This window comes from Lupinus angustifolius, chromosome LG15 (genome assembly GCF_001865875.1).
Source record: "Lupinus angustifolius cultivar Tanjil chromosome LG15, LupAngTanjil_v1.0, whole genome shotgun sequence".
Taxonomy (NCBI): Eukaryota; Viridiplantae; Streptophyta; class Magnoliopsida; order Fabales; family Fabaceae; genus Lupinus; species Lupinus angustifolius.
In genome coordinates, this window is record NC_032023.1 from 6,044,734 (window position 1) to 6,067,334 (window position 22,601).

The 22,601-nt window shown below is 36.6% G+C and overlaps 1 protein-coding gene across 2 annotated transcripts; it reads left to right on the forward strand.

Annotated features, from left to right (window-relative positions):
* Window positions 882–20,122, forward strand: LOC109328698 (plant cysteine oxidase 3). 2 transcript variants are annotated; one of them, XM_019562282.1, is made up of 7 exons: window positions 882–1,112; window positions 2,679–2,830; window positions 3,528–3,690; window positions 19,054–19,254; window positions 19,506–19,633; window positions 19,700–19,723; window positions 19,754–20,122. In XM_019562282.1, exons 1-6 carry the CDS (start codon window positions 959–961, stop codon window positions 19,709–19,711), a joined length of 810 nt encoding a protein of 269 aa, XP_019417827.1. In that variant the 5' UTR covers window positions 882–958; the 3' UTR covers window positions 19,712–19,723; window positions 19,754–20,122. The 2 variants fall into 2 exon arrangements, with proteins under 2 accessions (XP_019417827.1, XP_019417826.1); XM_019562281.1 differs by having other exon boundaries at window positions 883–1,112; window positions 19,506–19,786.

Here is a 22,601-nt window from a genome sequence, read left to right on the forward strand (position 1 = left end):
TCTAATATTAGTGTTAAAAAAATCAATAAAGAAGACAATAAGATTTTTTTTACACAATTTGTGAAAACAAAAAATGTATCGCTTAACGATAGATCATGTTTTAGAAGTATAAAAATGTATTATGTGTGTGTTTGAGTACTCATACCAATATTTTGGTAAAATAAGTCATTTTCATTAACAAAATAATTTTATATGAAACTGACTGGTACGGTTCAATTGAAAACCAATCGGTACGACCAGTACGGTTCAATTAAAAATTAGCCAGTATGACCAGTTTTGATTAGTTTTGGTCAATTTTTGACAAGTGTAATTGCATAACCGATATAATTATTGTATTATACCAGTATTAAGTGAAAAGGAAAATACGAAAAAAAGTTCTATGACTCTTGTTCAAATTGAAAAAAAGTAAAAATTAGCAATTTGGGTTGCTTTGTTTTTTTATCATTCATATACCATTCTAGACAAGAAGTTTTTCAAAATCTATAACATGTATTCAATATCTTATTTTATACTATGTTACAAACTTTTATTCATAACAAATATTCTTCATTTTAAATAACATGTTCAATATCATCTCATTATTCAATATCTTTATATTACGAATCAAATTAGGTTAAAAGGTAATATTTCCTTACATATTTATTAACAAATTAGGTTATTAATCTTTAATTAAATTCATACAATATATATTATCATTATCATCTATAAAAATTTATGGGTTTTCTACTAGTTTAGTTGTGAATTGGATGTGTGAGGAAAAATAGAAAAAAATATTAGTTATGAGGGACACTTATCACAAAGCTGTGAAATTTTCCTTGTCATTTTCTTCACTAAAAAAAAGTATCAAGGTGTAGATCTGCACAGTCACAGCTACTATCGTAAAAATAAAACAAAGTGTTCAAAACTACAACAATTACTACCCTATCCAATAAAGCGATTTGTAGTACAAAATACGGATATGGTTTTTGGGACCTTACGAAGATACTTTAGCATGAGACATCAAAACTCCAACAAGGTTCAGACTTTGTATGATCACTGCAACACCATCTTCTCCTCTTTTGAAACTCACCCTCCTTCTTCCCAAGCTTTGCAGAAGCTCGCTTCAATTCTTGGTATTTCTCTTTCATTCTACCAAAATTTCTATTACATTGAAGAGAATGACAATGACAAAAAAACAAATGGATTTTATTAGTGAAATTTCATTTTTAATATGGAAATTCACAAAGTTTGATTTGAAGTTCTAAAATCTCAGTCTTTTTTGGCATTGGGAATAGTCATGTTATCAAAATTGGAATATGGATTTTGCGAGTTGCGCCACTAGTATGAACATTGTTGCTTGTCATGTTTGCTTTTTAATGGTTAAGTTGAAGCATTGGTTGGTTTTGATTTTGGGATGAGATTTGTCATTAGGTGGTATGCAATTTTTAAGTGTGGTTTGGTTTTAAAGGGTGAGGATAGTGCTTTAAATTATGGTTGTGATCACTATTCTAGTCACTGTTGTGGTTATTGTTATTGTGGTCATTTCTGCACGATTAAAAAATATATTTTTGAATTTGATATGGTTTGATGCAGCCTAAACGCGATCCGATGCAGTTGCGGCCTGATGCGGCCGCATCATTGTGATTTTGTGTCACACCGCAATTATGGTGTGATGCAGTTGCGGTGGATACCACAACTGCAATATTGCAACCCCAATATATGATGCGGTCAGCAATTTGAATCATTGAGTAAGGTTGTATGGAAGTTATGAAGAAGAAAGAATGAAGTTCGACCAATATTAATAAAGGCATTAAAACTCTGAATGCTATAACAAATTAGTTTGTTTTCTGGTGAAGGGTATCCTTTAACAACTTAAGCACTTGTCAGATTAAAGTGATTATTTAACTAAAAAGGGTATAATAAAGAACTGACTTATGGAGTATTCAACCTGCGGCTAGAGTCTGATTACACTCATTATGAGCAATCTTTTAGTAAGAGACCCCAATTATGGATGGAGATCACCTGTCTCAAACAGTGTCTCACTCCATGTCCCAAGCCAATCAAAGTGTTCCATTTTATTACCTTTTGCTTTTAAAATTTTTATTTTATCTATATGTTAATATATGATTGACTTGGTACAGGAAACGGGACACCGTTGAGGACAGGTGATCCCCATCACCAATTAGGATATTATACACCAGAAGAAATAAGGATAGGCCAAAATAATTAAGTTGGCCAACCCCTGTTAGTAGCCTTGTTAGTAAAGCTGTTATAAATAAAGGAATAGAATCTAAAGGAAGTGAGTTAGTTGGTTAGTGAGTGGGGGAGAGACTAGGCTCACAGATCTCTGGAGACTTCTTTTGTAAGCCATTCTTGTTCTTCTTTCCTTTGGGCTTCATTTACCAAGAGAATGAGCATATTCAACCAATATCCTCTCTTTATTAATCCCTATATTCTGAACCAGAATCAATCATAATCATTCTGTTGAACATAGAATATGATAGTCGTAAATTGTTTTCAAGTTACTAAAATGAATGCTAGCACTGTTTTATTTATAGTTTTGTAAGGAATTTTTTCTGCTCGTGTAGCATTTCATAAATAATCCTTGTCTTTTTTTATTTATCAAAGTAAAGCCCTATTTTAATATATATTTGAATCTTGAAAGGCTGATCATTGTTATATTATTCATGACTTGGCAGACACTGTTCAACCAGCTGATGTTGGGCTTATAGAGGAAAGTGCAGATGATGATCGAGGCCATGGATTTTTTGGAATTAACCAACTAAATAGAGTTGCTCGATGGGCTCAACCAATAACATATGTCGACATTCATGAATGTGATAATTTTACGGTGAGCTTTACCAGTTTAGTATATGTACATCACTAAAGCAACCATTCAAATTAGCACACTGTTGCATATCAAAGCTCTTGGGCCATAAGTTGCGAGCCCACAATATGCAAGAATGCTTAGATTTATTTCCTTGTTCGCATGATGCGTGGATAAGAATGCAATGCAGTAAAGCAAATAGGAAAAACTGATTCCCTGAGTCATGGCCATTTGAAGTTTGGCTAGTCCTTATGATTTGAATCATTGCAAGTTAGATTTAGCTCTTATGTTGAATGATTAAATTTCCTGGCAGTATATCAACATCTTTGCTTGTTTGTACCCTAACTTGTTAGTCAAACTTGAAGCATCTATGCAACTTGATTGCTTTGTCTTCTCATTTCCAACACTATGGTAGTCAATATTTGTCTGTGTGCACGTTATTTATGTGACAGTAAGTTGTCTGTGCTCTGATCCATCCTTCTTGTCTATGTCTGTATGTTTGTTTATAAAATTTTCAGTATTTCTGTTTGTGTCCTGGTGTTGAAGATATTCTGAGTACTACTATGCGCATGATCAAATACAGCCACACTGTTAATTGTGTTCTTGCAATTGAGTTGATCATAATTTTTATATGCTAACATCACCGATAGTAATGTTCTTGTGGCGTACCGACCTGTGAAATGAGATTTACGCTTCAAGTAAGCCATGTCATTTGGTGCAGATGTGTATGTTTTGTTTTCCCACCTCGTCAGTTATTCCACTCCATGACCATCCAGGGATGACTGTATTTAGCAAACTTCTCTATGGCTCTTTGCACGTGAAAGCTTATGATTGGGTTGAGCCTCCCTGCATTGTAGAAAGCAAGGGACCAGGATCTGCTCAAGGTCTGAGTTTTAAATTGCGTTTACTCTTTTATAATGTTTCCGTTATTTTTAATAAGGTGGGAATGCTTGTTTTAGTTTGTTGTTTGAAATTTGAACTTTGTAGACCTTGCCCACCATATTGCAACAGAGCATATTGCTGTCCATAGGAACCTTGTTTTGTCTGAATATATTAAACTATTTACTTTAGGTCAAATTCAATTTTGTAAACAATGTTTTTGCTTCAAATGTCAATCTTTTCTCATAAGCATCTGAAAATTAAATTTCTTCCAGCTGAATAGAAACCATTAGGACACACATGAAGATCAACCCTAATCTCTTGGAATTGGTACTGATATGTAAACAGTATATGGTGACAACATTTTATGTCAAATGTTCAGTCTTAGATATGCTCAAATATGGTACAAGGTTTTGCTTGGTTTTTTCTGACTTTGCATACTACTCAATGGGCTGTTTATTTATTTGGGTTCATCTAATCAATTTATCAATTTAATTATAATACAAAATCCCATAACTTACATTGTTGCAATTTGTTTCATTTATCTTTAATCCCTTTATTTAGTCAATCAATAAGCTTACATGCACTTTTTATTTTTCATTCACTTTTGTCTAGTAAGGGTATGTTCGACAAAACTAGCTTGTAGTTGTGAGCTTAAGTTGTGTAGGTCCCTGATTGAACTAGAACTATTCGGTAAAACTGGTTGTGGAAATATCTGGAATTTGTTAAATGGCTAAAATGGCATACAATATTTACTTATTTATTTGTTATTTGTTTACTTATTTATTGATTAATTTATAATTATTAATTGGAATAATTAAATATGTATATAATTAAAAATTAATTTTTCTATGATGTATTTAATATTTCATTTATGTAAACTCCAACTAGTATTATTTATATAGTGTATATGCCCATGAATTCATGAAAGTTCTTTGTCTACTCCACATTTGTAATAAAAAATAATTAGCCCTATGCACAGTTAATGTAAGCTTAACGTTAGTGAGGGGAAGAAATGAAGGATTAATAGGTATTTTATTGTGGAGTAATTATTGTAATTTGGTAAATTTTCAAAGGGTAAAACCAACTAATGAGTTATTGAAAGTTCTGAAGATTTTCGGAAAGCTGCTTGAAATAGCTTTTGGAATCAAGTAGCTTTATGAAAGCTACCTTTCAAACCCTACAAAATACTTTTTTTAAAAGCTAATTTTTTTCAAATTATTGAATGAGTCAAAATGTTACCCACTACCTAAAGAGCTAAGAGCATCTTCAGCCGCAAATAAAATTTTCATTCTTATTTGGGTCTCACATATTATTTTATAATTTATTAAAACTCCCCATGAAATAAGAACAATATATATTTTTTTCACACAATAGCAAACATCATTCTTATTTGGGTCCCACAATATCTACATTTTTCCCACAACATCTATCTCTCATTACTTTTCCTTGGCTAAGAACAACAAAAAATTGTTCTTATTTAAGAACAAAAGTCAAAAAATAAGAATGACACACTGGAGAACAGAATAAGAATGTTCTTATTTCGTTAAGAACAAACCACTTTGCTTGCTCTAATAACTCGTGTTGCAAAAAAGTGACTAACAATGACAGGAAAAACCAAAAAGTGGCAATTTTTGCAATGACACTTATGAGTTATGGCCTAGACAATGATTAAAATAATTGCTTACCATTAATAAGTAGTTTCATTTATCTGATAGAAACTTGGATCCTAGTGTTGGATCAACAATTAAGTTTGCATATCATAGGAGTGAAAAATAAAATGTAGCGATTTGGGTAGTTACCAACTGTAGGGGCAGTTAATTGTGTAGGTTATGTGTTGTGATTTGGGTAGCTTCCTTAGACCAACTATAGTCTATAGGGGCAGTTATGTGTAGGTTGTGTATTACTCCGTATTAGGAAGTTGGTGTAAGAGGCTATTATTCATTCTGCATTTTTCATTTGTGTTAGTGTTTGGTCAGAGATGAAGTTATCTGAAGGAGGAGTATTCTGGGGCAAGAGTCATTCCCTTGTATTATGTGTTTGTCTACTATATTTACCGAATTCATACCTCTATAATTCCGGGCTTCTATTATTTAGTTTGATATGCCGAATAGTTGCAAGGAGGAGAAGCTTAGACAGACAAAAACAAAACCAACCATGAATTTGCAAGTGGGCAAACTGTTGGGATGGAGACACGTGTCAGTTTTGAAGGAAACGGCCAAAATTCTCTAACACAGCAAGGAGAGCAGGAATAGATCCAAAAAAGTTTTAGAATTATGATGGAAGAAATGAAGATGATGAGAAGTCGTTTTTCATAAAAAATTGATGGACCTAGTGTCAGAACCAGGGCAAAAGGTGATCATGGAGAAAAACAGTCAACCCAAATGAGGAGCATGATAAGGAGTCCAACTTTGTGGAAGATTTAAGGGTTTCCGTTACAAAGGTAAAAATGCTTTATTTTGATGGAACTATTCTGTCAGGTGGATTTCAAAGGCTGGAACACTTTTTTTTTAATTCAAGAAAATCAACCTGAAACAAAACTAAGGTTTTCGAGTGACCTAGATTCTCTCTACAACTGACAAAATAGCCACACCTTTTAATTCATCTCTTATTTATAGGCAACATGCCTTATTTCTCTAGCTATCCCAGCCCCAAACTAACTAACTCAATAACAGATTCCTTACAGCAGTTTTACTAACTGAATAGGGGTTACCTAACGGAATGAAGCAAACTAAAATCTGGAACTCTCGAGGAAAACTATGTTGGTATGGTTTGGAGGATTACAAGTAGAAAATCCTTCTGAGAATCTCTCTGAATTACAACATAGAAGAATTCAAATTTATTTATGGTATACTTTCTATATCGGTTACATCCTAATATCAGGAGGAAAGTAAGAATTCGTAATTCACCAGATTACATTCGCATGATGCAACTAGCAAGAGAATGGAAGCTGATCTATTTGTAGACAATGGAGGGAATTCAGGCCAAAAGACAAGTACTAATCCTGGGTGGAGTGGAAACAACAACAAAAGTTTGTGTTTTGTTGTGAAGGGTGACAAGGGAATGATGGAGAAATTGATCTTGGGAAAACAGCAGAGAGCAATCTAGAACCGAGAGGAAAAGAGAAGTAACGTTGGGGACCAGAAATCAGAGGATTAAAGAGGACGGGGAACTAGAGGCAAGGGATTTCATCATCTGAGTTATCAGGAAGTTATGAATAGGGAGCAGAAAAGGTTTGTTTTAAGTGTGGTGGGACTTCCCATCCTATATTGATATCATCAAGTTATGCTACTTATTGTGGATGATGATTCATCTGAATCTGAGGAAGAGATTTACCAGCAGAGGTGGAAGAGAATGAGCCTGAGCAAGTGGAAATGTGTTGGATTTATCCAGCATCACTATTAGACCAATCACACCTTAGAATAATGAAGTTAAACAGAAATATTAGTGAGTACCCATGGTGCTGATCGATAGTGGGACTACTCATAACATCAACTCTAAGAAGTTAGCAAGTGCTTTGGATTATAGACTTACCAAAGGCGCTGGGGATACAACTTGGGGATGGGACATATGGGGCTGGTCCAAGGGAATTTTCCTGATGCAGTATTTTACTTGGACAACTTCACTCTTTTATAGTTGAGCCTTATGTATTTGAGTTGGGTGACATAGATGTGATATTGGGGATAGCTTGGTTGGAGGCTTTAGGGAAGGTAATAATGGATGGGGAAAGTTTTTGTTGGGGAGGCCAGAAGGAGCATGCTGTTGAGCGGGAATTCGGCAGCGGATGACTTTAACTTTTTATAGACTTAAAGGTACCAGCCGCAGTAGATGGACTTTTATGGACCACCCATGTTCTCTGCAAGGAGAATAGCGCAGAGGAACAACTCCACACGACAAGAGCAAGATATCAAGAGGTTTCTACTTAATTTTGATGCAGTATTTCATGGGCTGGACAAAATTTCTTCTACTGCCTACAACTTTGTGCGAAACTCCACCAAGAAACAAAAACTATCCCCCTGCAATGGAAACTGAGACAAGAGCATAATATTCTCCTATGAAAGTGCTTGAAAGTCGAACTATTCACATAGAAGGGAACTTCAATGGCTCCACTAGCCGAAGAATCTACATGGGAGGGTGCAACCTCCGAAGCACGGATTCGTTGAACACTCTCGCGTTTCGGTGTACGACACGTATCTGACATGCATATATTCGGATTCGCGAAGGATACGTATTTGTAGAGTATCCAAAAAATAAAAAATAAAATAAAATAAATAAATATCAAGACACGTATCAGATTTGTTTTCAATAAAATATAGGATAATATAAATTCGTTTTCAATAAAATAGGATAAGATCGATTTGTTTTCAATAAACACCAACTTATTTAAAGGCCACAAAGACTCATACCAACATACCGTCACATCGCATTGACCTTCCGATAGTCGGTCCACCATACCGACTCTCCGATCCACAACATCATCGTTAAGGAAGAGATGAAATTGATACTATTTCTATTTCTAGGGCTAGACAATAGACAATTTTATGAATTATTATACTATATTTTCTAGTTTTGGTACTTTGAATTTTGGAGGATAATGATTTTCAATTTCCATTATATTTTTTGGATATTTTGATTTACACTTATAATTTTATCATATTTTATGTGTTTTTTATTATTTTGTATACGTATCCTTAAACGTATCGTATCCTATATTTTAGAAAAAATGCGTGTCGACTTATCGGATATGTTGTACAATGACTCATATATCTAGATAATAACAATACAAGTTATAGGCTTGGGCTGATGTAAAGGGGTTGGGGTAGAGGACTATATATATTTATGTTATTTAAAGCTAATGTAACAAGGAGAAGAATAGTCAAATACTAATCCTAATTCTCTAATAATATATAGTGATAGCCGCTCAATGCTCCCGGAGACGTAAGCACAATTGGTCGAACCTCGTTACCAAATCTCTTGTGTTATTCTCTTGTCATTATACTCTTTACTATTTGATTATTCGTTTGTTTCCAACAATTGGTATCACACGACTCTTAACTCAGGTGTCAAATTTGAGGTGGGGAAGTTCGATGAAACTGGTAATTTCGAATTGTAGCAAAGGAGGGTTAAGGATGTGTTGGCTCAACAAAGTCTATCAAAGGCGCTGCGTGAGAATAAACCAGAGGGTATGAATCAACTAGATTGAGAAGAGTTGAAGGAGAAGGTTGCGGAAACCATACAACTCTTTCTATCAGATGAGGTGATGTATCAAGTTATGATCTGACGTCACCAAGAGAGATATAGGAGACATTAGAGAAGCGGTTCATGTCCAAGTCTCTAACAAATAAATTGTATTTGAAATAGTGACTCTATGGCCTGAAGATGCAGGAAGGTGTTGATTTGCAACATATCAACAATTTTAATCAAGTGATCAATGACTTGCAGAAACTTGATGTGAAGGTTGATGATGAGGACAAAGCAATAATATTACTGTGTTCTTTGCCAAATTCCTATGAACACTTGGTGACAACATTGACAGATGGGAAAAACTCAATCAAACTAGATGAGATCATATCTGCACTTCTATTCCACACTCAAAAAAGACAGAGTGTAGGTAAAGGGTCTGTATGTGAAAGGGAGTCAAGCGCGTGGGAGGAGACAAGGCAGAGGAGGTCCTGCCAAAGGGATAATGCCAAATTCTAGGGGTAGAACACCAGCAGAGTACTATAAGTGCAAGTAGGCTGAGCATTAGAAAAGGGATTGTCCCAATGAATGGAGTCCTATCAAGCCGGTAGGGAAAGATGAAGTATCTACATCTGCAAATGTTGCACAGAAAGATGACTCTAGTTACAATAATGAAGTTGATTTATTATTTGTATCATAGTGGATACTTGACACTGGTTGTTCCCACCATATGACGCCAAACAAAGAATGGTTCACCACATACAGGGCAGACAATTTTTGTTTCGTGTATCTCAGAAATAATAAAACATGTGGAATTATTGATATGGGAGAAATCAGAATTGTGATGGATGATGGTGTAGTGAAGATGTTATGTGAGGTTAGGCACATACCTGATTTGAAGAAGAATTTGGTTTCTTTGGAGACATTGCAGGCCACAGGGTTTATCTATAGAACTGATGGGGACAATGATATTCTTCGAGTATGCAAATGTACTCTAACTGTGATGAAGGGTAAAAGAACTACAGGGAACACTTACAAGTTGTTAAGGAGAACAATTGTAGGTGGAGTGGCTGAAGAGATCTTAGTAGATTCAGACCATGGTGCTACAAAATTATGGCACATGCATGTGGGACATATGAGTGTTTGTGACATGACAAAACTATGCAAAAGATGACTGTTGACAGAATCAACAAATGCAAGATAGATTTGTGCAAGTATTGTGTGCTTGAGAAGCAAACATAAGTTAGTTTTAAGGCTGACCAACACAAGACTCGGGGCATTCTAGACTATATCCACTCTGATGTATGGGGATCCACTCAGGAACCATCCCTAGGAGGTTCTAGGTATTTTGTTACCTTCGTTGATGACTTTTCTCGCAAGGTCTAGATATATTTTCTGAAACATAAGTCAGAAGTCTTTGCCAAGTTCAAGGTTTGAAAGGCAGTGGTAGAGAACCAGACTGGTAGAAAAATCAAATACATGAGGTCAGATGATGGTATGGAGTACAAAAACTCAGTTTCAGAAATTCTGTGAGGAACATGACATTCAGAGACACTTTTTAGTGCAGAAGACTCCTCAATAGAATGGTGTTGCAGAGAGGATGAATAAAACTCTTACAGAGAGGGCCAGATGTATGAAACTGAATTCTGGACTTTCCAAAGGATTTTGGGCAGAGACACTTAGTATGGCATGCTATGCCATCAATAGATCACCACGGGCTTCATTGGATGGTAAAGTTGCAGAAGAAGCATACACAGGTAACCCAGTCAATTATAATATGTTATGCATATTTGGTTGTCCTACTTATGTACATGTATCTAGTGATGATCGATCTAAACTTGATCCTAAGTCAAAGATGTGTATCTTTTGTTGGATATACCAAAGGTGTGAAAGGGTTCAAGTTCTAGGATTCAGTTTCCAGAAAGGTGGTGTTGAGTAGAGATGTAGTGTTTGATGAAGATTTCATGATGAAACAATCAGTTTTGACAGAGGTACCCATGCCAAATGGAGAGACTTTGAGATCAAATATGATTCCAATGAGCAATGAAATGGTCCAGGTGAATAATGACAAAGAACTGTGCACTAGTTCAAGTCAAGAACATGATGATTCTCAAGCGGAGAGTTCAGGTGTGCAAGAATATCTACTTGCTAGAGACAAGGATAGACATCTTATCAAACCTCTAGAGAGTTATGACTTTGAGGATATGACTACAGTTGCTCTCTATATCATTTTAAGAGACCCATGTATCTTTCAAGACACTATAAACAATCAGGAGAAAGAACAATGAATGGGTGCCATGATGGACGAGATGGAGTCTTTACAGAAGAACCAAACTTGGGAGCTTATTCCATTGCCCCCAGACAAGCGTGTAGTTGGGTGCAAGTGGGTGTACAAAAGGAAGCCAGCAGTATCAGAAAAAGAAGGGGAAAGGTTCAAGACTCGTCTTGTAGCAAAAGGGTATTCACAACAGAAGGGGATCGATTACAATGAAATTTTCTCCCTAGTGGTGAGACACACTTCTATCAGGGTAGTGCTTGTCTTGGTAGCCAGCCGGGATATGCACTTAGAACAGATGGATGTGAAGACTGCCTTTCTCCATGGTGAATTAGAGGAGAAAATTTACATGACACAACTAAAGGAGTTCAATGCAACTGGGCAGATTCACTTGGTTTGCAAGTTGAAGAAGTCTCTATATGGGTTGAAGCAGTCTCCCAGATAGTGGTACAAGCGATTTAACACTTATATGTTGAAGCTTAGTTATAAGCACTGTGAGTATGATTGTTGTGTTTATGTCAGAAGCCTTGACGATGGTTCTTTTATTTTTATGCTACTTTATGTTGATGATATGTTGATTGCTGTTGATGGGTTTTAAAACTAGAAACTCAAGAGAAATAGTAAAACAATAACAAGAAGTTTGTATTGATTGAAAATAAGGACAATTTGTGCAGTAAAATAAAAGATAATATTGATAGACTAGCTATCAATCCTTTACAAAGAAGACTCTCTTTTTCTTTTTCTATAACTGGATTCCTTCCTCATTCATTCCCCCTTCCCGAAATAGCAACTGATTTCTTTTCCTCCTCTCTCCTTTTTGCCAGCTCAGCACCCCCCATTTTCTGTCCACGTTTCCTCTCATATACCCTCCACACTTTGGGCTTCTGATTGCCAACTTTAAGGCCCACTTCCCCTATTGTGTTTCTATCAATTACTCCCTCCTGAACAATAGCCTTGTCCTCAAGGCTAAAATCTGGAAACTGTCCCTTAATAAAAGCGGTATCCTCCCACGTAACATCATCAACGGATTTGTTCTTCCATTAAATAAGACTTTGAGGAATAGACACACCTTCCTGCATAATCCAGTGTGAACCAAGGACCTTTTCCGTATAAATATCGTCCACTGGATTGATATCCAATTCTTTGGGCAAGTCTCCATGCACCTGATAATCGCCAATGGCCTTCTTGAGTAGAGACACATGAAAAAATGGATGAATTTTAGAGTGATCTGACAGTTGCAATTTGTATGCCACTTCATCCATCTTAGCAATGACCCGAAAAGGACCATAAAATCTAGGGGCTAACTTTTGATTTATGCGCTTGACCACTGATTGTTGCCTATGGGGACGTAGCTTGAGAAAAACCCATTCTCCTATGGCAAACTTCACATCGCGTCTCTTTTTGTCAGCATATTTAGCCATCTGTTGTTGGGTCCTAAGTAGGTGTACCTTTAGTTGATTCAAAGCTTCATCCCTTTCAACTAATTCTAGAGCCACTGCAGCAACTTTAGATTCATTGCTTAAAAAACGGATAATACTAGGTGGTGACCTGCCATACACCACTTCAAAAGGTGTTGTGCCGATAGAAACATGAAAAGTGGTGTTGTACCAAAACTCTGCCTATGGGATCCAAAAAGACCAAGATTTCGGTTGATCAGAAGCAAAACAGCGTAAGTAACTCTCGAGGCACCTGTTGACAACTTCCATTTCAGGATGATACGCTGAACTCATGTGTAACAAATAAAGGATCCCTATCATTGATGATAAACATTGGAATTCCATGCAATCGCACTACTTCTTTAACAAACAATTCTGCCACAGATTTTGCCGTGTATGGGTGTTTCAATAATACGAAGTGACTATATTTAGATAGTCTATCCACTACCACCAGAATTGCATTAAATCCCTTATATTTTGGAAGACCAGTGATGAAGTCTAGAGAAATATCCTCCCATACAACATTCGGAATAGGGAGGGGCTGAAGTAAGCCTCCAGGAGTTATAGCAGCGTATTTCTGTTGTTGGCATGTATCACAAGCTTGCACAAAATCACGGACCATTTTTTGCATACTTGACCAATAAATGTTTGCTGCTAGTCTTCTATAGATTCTGAGAAACCCCGAATGGCCTCCCAAAGTTGATGAGTGGAATTCTTTTAACAACAGCAAAATTGAAAGAGAATTAGAAGATAATACCAAACGGCCTTGGTAAAACAAAATACCTTAATGCACTGAGAAACCTCGTTTGGCAGATGGGTCGGCCTTCAGGACCTCTATTACTTGTGGAAGTGAAGCATCATGTTTGACCTCTTGCAACAGTTTTTCTACATCTATCCACATAAGATAAGAAACCATTGAAGTGAATTCCACCGCATCATAATACTTGGACAGGGCATCTGCTGCCTTGTTTTCGAGTCCCGGTTTATACTTGACTTCAAATTGGTATCCTAATAATTTGGCTAACCAGCACTGTTGATCCGGAGAAGAGACTCTTTGTTGCAGGAAATCTTTCAAGCTTTTGTGATCTGTATAGACCACAAATGGTCTACCCAATAAATAGTGTCTCCAATGTTGTATTGCAAGGACTAAAGCCATCAGTTCTTTTTCATACGCGGACTTAGCCAAATTTCCAGCAGATAAGGCTTTGCTGAAATAAGAGATGGGTCTCTTATTTTGCATCAGGACAGCACCAATACCCCTCCCCGTTGCATCACATCCAACTTCAAAAGGTAACGTAAAATCTGGCAGCATTAGCACAGGAGAAGTAGTCATTAATGTCTTAAGTTTTTGGAAAGCTTCCAAAGCAGCAAAACTCCATATAAAACTGTTTTTCTTAGTCAATTCAGTTAAGGGTTTAGCAATTTTTCCATAATCTCGTATGAACTTCCGATAGTAACCGATGAGACCTAAAAAACCCTAAACTCCCTTGACATTTTTGGGCTCAGGCCAATCCAAAACACACCTCACCTTCCCAGGGTCTACTGCCACACCATTCCCTAATATCACATGGCCCAAGTAGTTCACATACCTGCAACCAAACTTGCATTTTGCTGCATTTGCAACAAAACAGTGATGCTGCAAAATTTCCAGCACTTGCCACAATATGCTCTTCTTCACTCTTGCTATAAACTAAGATGTCGTCGAAAAATACCAAGACAAAGCTATGAAGGAAAGGCTGAAAGACATCATTCATAGTAGCTTGAAATGTTGCTGGAGCATTCATTAAACCAAAGGGCATAACAAGGTATTCATAGTGCCCATTGTGAGTTTTGAAAGCAGTCTTGTGAATATCAGTCTCATTGACACGAATCTGATGGTATCCGGACCTTAGGTCAATTTTGGAGAACACATTTGCCCCATATAATTCGTCCAACAACTCATCGACAATAGGAATATGATATTTATCCGGAATGGTTACCTTCTTTAATGTCCTGTAGTCTACACATATACGTCAAGAGCCATCATTCTTTTTGACAAGAATCACAAGACTAGAAAAAGCACTCATGCTAGGTCGAATTACGCCTGCCTTCAATAACTCATGGACCTGTTTCTCGATCTCATCTTTTTGATGATGGGGGTATCGATAGCGTCTGACATTAACAGGGCAATGTTCAGCAACCAATTTCATTTTATGCACTCTTTTTCTCTCTGGAGGTAAAGCTATGTGTTCTTGAAAAACCGTTGCAAATTGGCCCAATAATCTAGTCACTACTGGCCATTCACCCTCTTCCTCCATATTGTCATCATTCTCACCTTGTGTCCACCACCAATCATCTGTTTCCCTTCTGCCTTTGTCTTCAAGGAGTGAATTTAAGAATCCATGTTTCTCATGCCTTCCCCCTTGACTTTGCAAATTCACCACTGTCTCCTAATACCAAAACTGCATAGTTAAATTTTTCCAATCCGTCACTACCTTCCCCAATGTGCTCAGCCACGACACCCCTAACACCACATCCAAACCTCCTAACTCCAGTACTAAAGCATCAATTTCAAAAGTTTGTGGTCCTAGGTTAATCTGTACCTCTTACAAATTACCTTGGAGAGTACTTTGTGACTGTCCCCCAACTTGATGTTCTTTGTTGTCATTGGAGTGATTGGAAGACCCAGAGCTGTTGTAATTGCTGGAGAGATATAATTATGGCTAGCCCCACTATCAATGAGGACCATGATTGCAATCCCTGCTAGATTTTCTCCTATCTTCATAGTGTAGATACTCTCCCATAACCCCAAGTACTTTGCACTCTGCCTCTCCATAATCATCCTCCTTTGTGACACTGGCCTCAATCGCGATGATTTCACCCTCGTCGTCACCATTTTCACCTTCTCCCAAGATCAGTACTCGTAAAGAACGTTCAGGGCACTTGTGTTGGGTTGTGTGGTATTTTCCTCCACATTTGAAGCAAAGCCCCTTCGTCCTTCTTTCCATCACTTCTTCATAAGAAAAACTTTTGGTACCCTTCCACCTCTCCACCGAACTATTATGGCGCTCTGTTTCACCTTTTCGAGCCGTCGAAAGCATAGGTCACATCGAAAAATGATTCGGGCTTGTTGAACCCGTTTTCGATGTTGGGTTGTGACTTGGGTTACTCAAACCCGATTGTGAGAATCAGTTCCTTTGGGCTTGGCCCAAACCACTTCGGGTATTAAAATTGGGCCCGTTCCAATCACTACGGCCTACTCGTTCCAACAAGTTCTTTCCATAATGCCTCTCCCCTTCGTCATCATCTTCCCTTAATTCATCCTCGACATCCTTTGCCATTCTCATCATTTGCATTATGGTTTGAGGGTTCAATGTACGTATTCTCCTCCGAATTTGGGGTTTTAAGCCACTCATGAAGTACCCCAAATATTGCTCTTCTGGTAGGCGTCCCACTTACGAAGACAATAGTTCAAAAGCTTCTACGAATTCCTCCACACTTCCTGTTTGACGTAGAGTGGACAGTTCCTCAAACGGATTCTCTAACCGTCGGCCTCCATAGCGAGCAATCAGTGCCTTCTTTAGTTTCTCCCATGATAAGGCATTCGAGCAACAAATTAAACCAATGGATCGTTGTTCTTTCCATACTCACCCTCGCTAATTTCACACGCATGTCATCGGGTGTGTTCTGTACGTCAAAATAAATCTTCGCACGAGTAATCCATGTGACTGGGACATCTCCCTCGAACACAGGTAGCTTCACCTTCTTGCCCGAAAGTCGCGATTCTCCACTTTCTCCAGTGGAATACTCAATTTCTCCTTCTCGTTGCTTTTGTCCAAATTGATGACTCAATTCTGCTAACACAAGGCTCTGCGTTTGCATTTGAGCAACCAAGGTTTGCAACGTTGTTTTGACCTCTCCCATTTGCTCCTCCAAGACTTCAACCCTATCTGCCATTTTTGGTGGCATCTATTGTGTTCCTCTCCGCTGTAGAGATTGATCCGACAGGTCGGACCAATTGATTGGTTTTAAAACTAGAAACTCAAGAGAAATAGTAAAACAGTAATAAGAAGTTTGTAATGATTGAAAATAAGGACAATTTGTGCAGTAAAATGAAAGATAATATTGATAGACTAGCTATCAATCCTTTACAGAGAAGAATCTCTTTTTCTCTTTCTATAACTGAATGCCTTCCTCACTCATTCCCCCTTCCCTAAATAGCAACTGATTTCTTTTCCTCCTCTCTCCCTTTTGCCAGCTCAACACCCCCCATTTTCTTTCCACGTTTCCTCTCATAGACCCTCCACACTTTGAGCTTCTGATTGCCAACTTCAAGGCCCACTTCCCCTATTGTGTTTCTATCAGCTGCTAATCATTTGAGTGATATCAATGAGCTGAAAGTCATGTTAGGTAAGGAGTTTGACATAAAAAATTTAGGGGCTACTAGGAAGATTATTGGGATGAAGATTCACAGGGATAGGGGAGCTAGAAAACTATGGCTCTCCCAACAAAGCTATGTTAAAAAGACCTTAGAGAGATTTGATATGAGCAATGCTAAAGTAGTGAGCACTCCAAAGACAGATGAAGAGAAGAAATACATGTCAAAGGTTCCATATGCTAGTGCAGTGGGTTGCTTGATGTATGCTATTGTTTGTACTAGACCAGACTTGGCACAAGCAGTTAATCAAGTATGCAAGTACATGTTGAAACCAGGGAAGCAGCATTGGGAATCAGTCAAATGAATTTTCAGATATTTGAAGGGGACTACAAGTCCCGGTATCATGTTTGATAGCCAACAGAGTAAGCCTTCAATTATTAGTTATATTGATTCGGACTATGCAAGAGATTTGGATGATAGAAGGTCCACAACGGGGTTTATCTTCACCCTTACAGGTGGACCAATTATGTGGAGAACATCAGTTCAGTCTGTTGTTGCTATGTCCACAACTGAAGCAGAGTACATGACAGCTAGTGAAGCTTCTAAGGAAGCTCTATGACTTATGGGGCTGGTAAATGAGTTAGGCATTAAGCAAGGTGGAGTTCCGCTGCATTGTGACAGTCAGAGTGTTATCTTCTTGGCAAAGAACCAGGTGTATCATGCTAGGACCAAACATATTGATGTAAGATTTCACAAGATCAGAGAGTTGGTAGCTTGTGGGCAGATACTATTGCAGAAGGTTCACACTTCAGAAAATGCAACTAATATGTTTTCCAAACCGGTTACCGTGGACAAGTTCAGGCATGGCTTGAGCTTGCTGAACATTCACTGATGCTGGACTATGGAGCGCCCCCAACCCAATAGCAGAACATGGAGATTGATGATATTCGTCAAGGTGGAGATTGTTGGGCAATGACTCATATCTCTAGATAATAGCAATACAAGTTATGAGTTTGAGCTGATGTAAAGAGGTTAGGGTAAAGGGTTATATATATTTATGTTATGTAAACCTAATGTAACAAGGAGAAGAATAGTCAAATACTAATCATAATTCTCTAATAATATCTAGTGGTAGCCGCTCAACGCTCCTTGGGACGTAAGTAAAATTGGCCGAACCTCGTTACCAAATCTCTTTTGTTATTCTCTTGTCTCTGTACTCTTTACTATTTGATTGTTCACTTACTCCCAACAGGATACGTATCGTATCCGATACGCATATCCATATCCATGCTTTATAGGGTGCAACTATGAAAAGATTGGAGTTTAAGAGGGAGGCGTTGTTAGAAAGTAGATACCTAGATCCTAGTCTTTGACCAATAATTAAATTTGTGTATTCTAGGAACGACAGAAATAAAACGTACTAATTTGGTTAGTTACCAACTTTAGGGGCATTTATGTGTAGGTTATGTGTGTTACTAGGAAATCAGTGTAAAGGGCAATACTTCATTCTGTTTTTTTTAGTTCTGTGTCGGTATAGGTCCAGAGAAGATGTGTCAAATGCTGGACCACGAGACATGGACCAAATATAAGGAGAGTTTATTCTAGTAGGAGGGAGGGGGATACATGGCAAACACGCCTAGAAGGAGGTAGTTATGCTGTGTTGAGTTTAAAGGTTTTAGGTAAGTGAAGAGATTCAAAATAATATGACAGTGATATTAATATGATATGATGAGGTGTTAGGGTTATCACAGAAGACAATAGTAGTAGTCCTAAATGTACTATAATTATATAATCTAGTTCTAATTAAATATGAAAACAAGAAATAAATCAGAAGATATTTTCTAGTCAATCAGAAAAACTTCAATATCAGAGACAGACCATTGAATGCTTGGGGCATGTGATCTCTGGAAGCTGTCATGTTACTTGTATTTCTCATTTCCAAGAGGAATCCATTGTTCTGTGGATATTCCTCCATCACATATAGCAGAACCAGTTCAGTTGAGTTTTGTTTGATCTATGGTTCCTTTAAATAGCTTGACATCCTGCTCTTCTGCATAAATATTTTGAAGCCCTTTATTAATCGGATTTATTATCTTTGCTTTAACTTTCTGTGTTTCAGCAAGACTAGCAAAGTTATCAGTTGATAAGGTTTTGACTGCACCATGTGAGACATTAGTTTTATATCCAAAGCATGGTGGGAATCTGCACTGTTTCACTGCAGTAACACCTTGCGCTGTGTTAGACATTCTCTCACCCCCTTACAGAGAATATGAAGGAAGGAAGTGTACTTACTATCATGATTATCCTTATTCAGCATTCTGTAAGTAACTAAGAAATATCACCAGTATTCTATGCATCATAGCAGTAATAGTGCATTAGTGCGAAATCATCTTATAGATCAAAAATTCAAAATAAGTAGCCATTGAGGATTTATAAGTTGAATTGCAATTTTAATTATGAAAGTATGCTGTAGAATCCTTTTGTAGAACTCATACATTCGTTTAGGAAGAAGGTTGATTGAAATATGAGATCTGCACCTGAGTGATTTTTTTGACACTATTGCTCTTGCAGCAACAGGAAAAGGTCCAGGTATAGAAATATCAATGATATGTGACGATGAAGCAGAGGAATATGCGTGGCTTGCAGAGATAGAAACACCTGACGATCTTTATATGCGCCAAGGGAAATATGCTGGTCCAGTTATTCAACTTTAGATATTTGTAATGCCTGAAAAATTTGGTCTCTTATTTTGTTAATGGAGACTGGTGCCAAGATGATCTAAATGCATGGTATGTACTTGTTGATTTATTCCTTCTTTTGCTGAATGTATAATTGAAGCAAATATTTGGCAAGCATCATAGATATCTGCAATAGTTACTGAAGGGGTGCGTATATGATACAAGTGATGTTTGAGGCATTATACTCTGTTAATAATAACCATTAGATTTATCAAAGAAGGTAAAGGCTGAGATTTCAAAATGATAAGTATCAGATAAAAAAATGAAAATCTACAACTTCAGCGGTTGTGCAGAATCTCTTCGGCTTTGAACTATATTTGAGGCAGATGGTTATGTGGTTGCAGGTAGCTTGGCAATTCAATGTTCTGATGATGGTTTTAAATCACACTCTGTTACAGTAATTGTAAGTGCAATATTGTGATTTTGGTATACTGCCCGACTACTTTATAAATTAATTGTGGTTGCATCGGTAATTTTATTTAATTGTGATAAAATCCGCAACCGTGATTTTAACCGCAGTTTTGGTTATGGCCGAGTATAACAATGTTGATTCTCCTCTTGAGGGGAGCTAAATATTCAAAGGGTATTGTATCACAACATACATGTGAAACCCATTGGACAAAGATTCACATCAGATTTTAATGTGGCGCATCAGAAATCATGTTCAACCTTGTCCTTATATTTTATATTTTATATTTAAAGTAAAACTAGTGAATGATATTTTAAACTAGTGAATGATATTTTATATTTAAAGTAAAAGTAGTGAATGATATCTTGGAAGTGGTAGCAAGAAGGGTATTTTATATTTTATATTTAAAGTAAAACTAGTGAATGATGCTACAAACTTGCCTCTTCTATCATATAATGCCTAATTATTTTGTAACATTTTCATAATTATGGTATGTATAACGGATTACGTATCAAGGAGGAATGGTAAAAGTTTTTTTACTCTAAAAAAGATAAGTTGTCATTCCCATTCCCATCACTTAAACAGTATTGTGATATGTGTGGCTCTTACTATACCATGGCATAAGCATACCATTGTTATTACTGTTACTAATACAATTAATGGTAAACATTACCACCATTTTTGTACTTGCCATAAATGCTATGTTTGGAAGTGGGTGAAATAGAAAGAGAAGGGAAGGGATGGAACAAAAGGGGAATCTGTTTCTCATTTCGATGTTTTCTCTCAATGGAGTTCACCCCAATTTCAGTTTAGCCCCTCTCGTTTTGTCGTTTCCCCCATATTCATCATTGATCCAAAATAAAGTTGTAAACAATAGCCGAAAAATAAGAACTTAAAAATTAATTATTTTCAATATTTTTGTAAAATTAAACAATTTTTTTGAAAAAATAATTATAAGTATTTATATGTGCAAAAAAATAAATAAATAATTGAAAGAAGATTCATTTTTTGAATTAAAGATAGGAAAGTTACACATTGTTATTAGATTTTTGAGATGTGAGATAAAAATCGTTTTAGTTAATAAATCTTATCACTAAATCTAGCAGTTTCAAAATAGACTCCTAGAAGAAACAACATGAAAAATTAGAGAAAACCCAAAAAGGAAAAAAATATATTTTTTGTGCCAGCATCTAATATTACCGCTCGCGTCAGCGCGTACATCAGTGAGGTGTGTTGATATGGCCACACATGTTCAATTCTACTAACATGTTGTACATGTCATCAAGACAACCTCGTTTCCATTATTATTTTCTGAATTTAAAAAAAAAAAACTGATTTCATTTTGTTATTTTTAAATTAAACCTTTATAAAAATGACGTCGGTTTTTTACTTCGAAAATGAAGGGAGAAATAACAACATTTCCTTCTCATTTTTTTATTTTAAAATGACCTCCTCACTTTGTGTATTTACTTCGTTATAGATAAAAACCAATTTAAGCTTATTGAGTCGAACAAAATTAGGTATTCACAACTGCCCTATTTAGTTGTTGCTTACTGGATAGCAAATAGATCGAGGTTTAAGAGCTATCGTGGAAAACAACTCGTAAAGAAATGAATACTAATTTTATCAAAATATAGAGAACTAATCTAGTGGTATGTTGTCGCCTAAAGGTGTTTATTGTCTTTTTATGAGATGAGTTTTTGAGATAGTTTGATTTTATTATGTCAAAGTATGAGAGAAAATGGAGGTGAACCAAGATTGCAAGTCAATGTACTGCCAGATCTTGGGGACAAAAAGGTAAAACCAAGGACACAAATTGGTATCCTAACGGGTTAGGGGACAAAAAAAGGTAAAACCAAGAACACATTTCAGTGTATTGTCAAAACTTTGGTACAAAAATGTAAGACCTATGATGCAGGTCGATGTATTGCCAAAACTTGGGGACAAAAAGGTAAACCCAAGGACGTAGGTCGTTGTACTTTTGGAACTTTGGGACGAAAAAATAAAGAGAAACAAGAAACGTAAGTTGGTGTACTGCCGAAACTGAGGAAAATAAGATAAGGGTACACCAATAACCATGTTGATGCATTGCCAGAACTTGGTTGCATGCACACAAGTGTATAGGACCTGTAAATCATAAATAACACATCAAGGTAGAGGACCTACAACGCCTTTGACAAGAGTCATCCCAAAAGTTTCTGAGATTTAGAGGCTATTTCTCCTTTGCTTTAGTGTTCTTTATTTCATGCTCAATTCTTTAAAAAGAAATACTAAAAATAATGATCCTACAAATTTGTTAAGTGTTTCGACTATAAGTGGTGATGGGATAATTGAATCTGATATGGCGATGACAATGAGAGAATTGTATTTTAATTCTATGCATTAAAGACGATATAATTTTATCAAAGTTTTTGAGTTTAGCGCAATCATCGTTTCTTTGCCATGGTGTGCATCTTAGCAAAATTGTTTGTTAACAAAATAATTTTAAGCTTGTATTGTAGTTTGGCTAAGGGTTTTCAA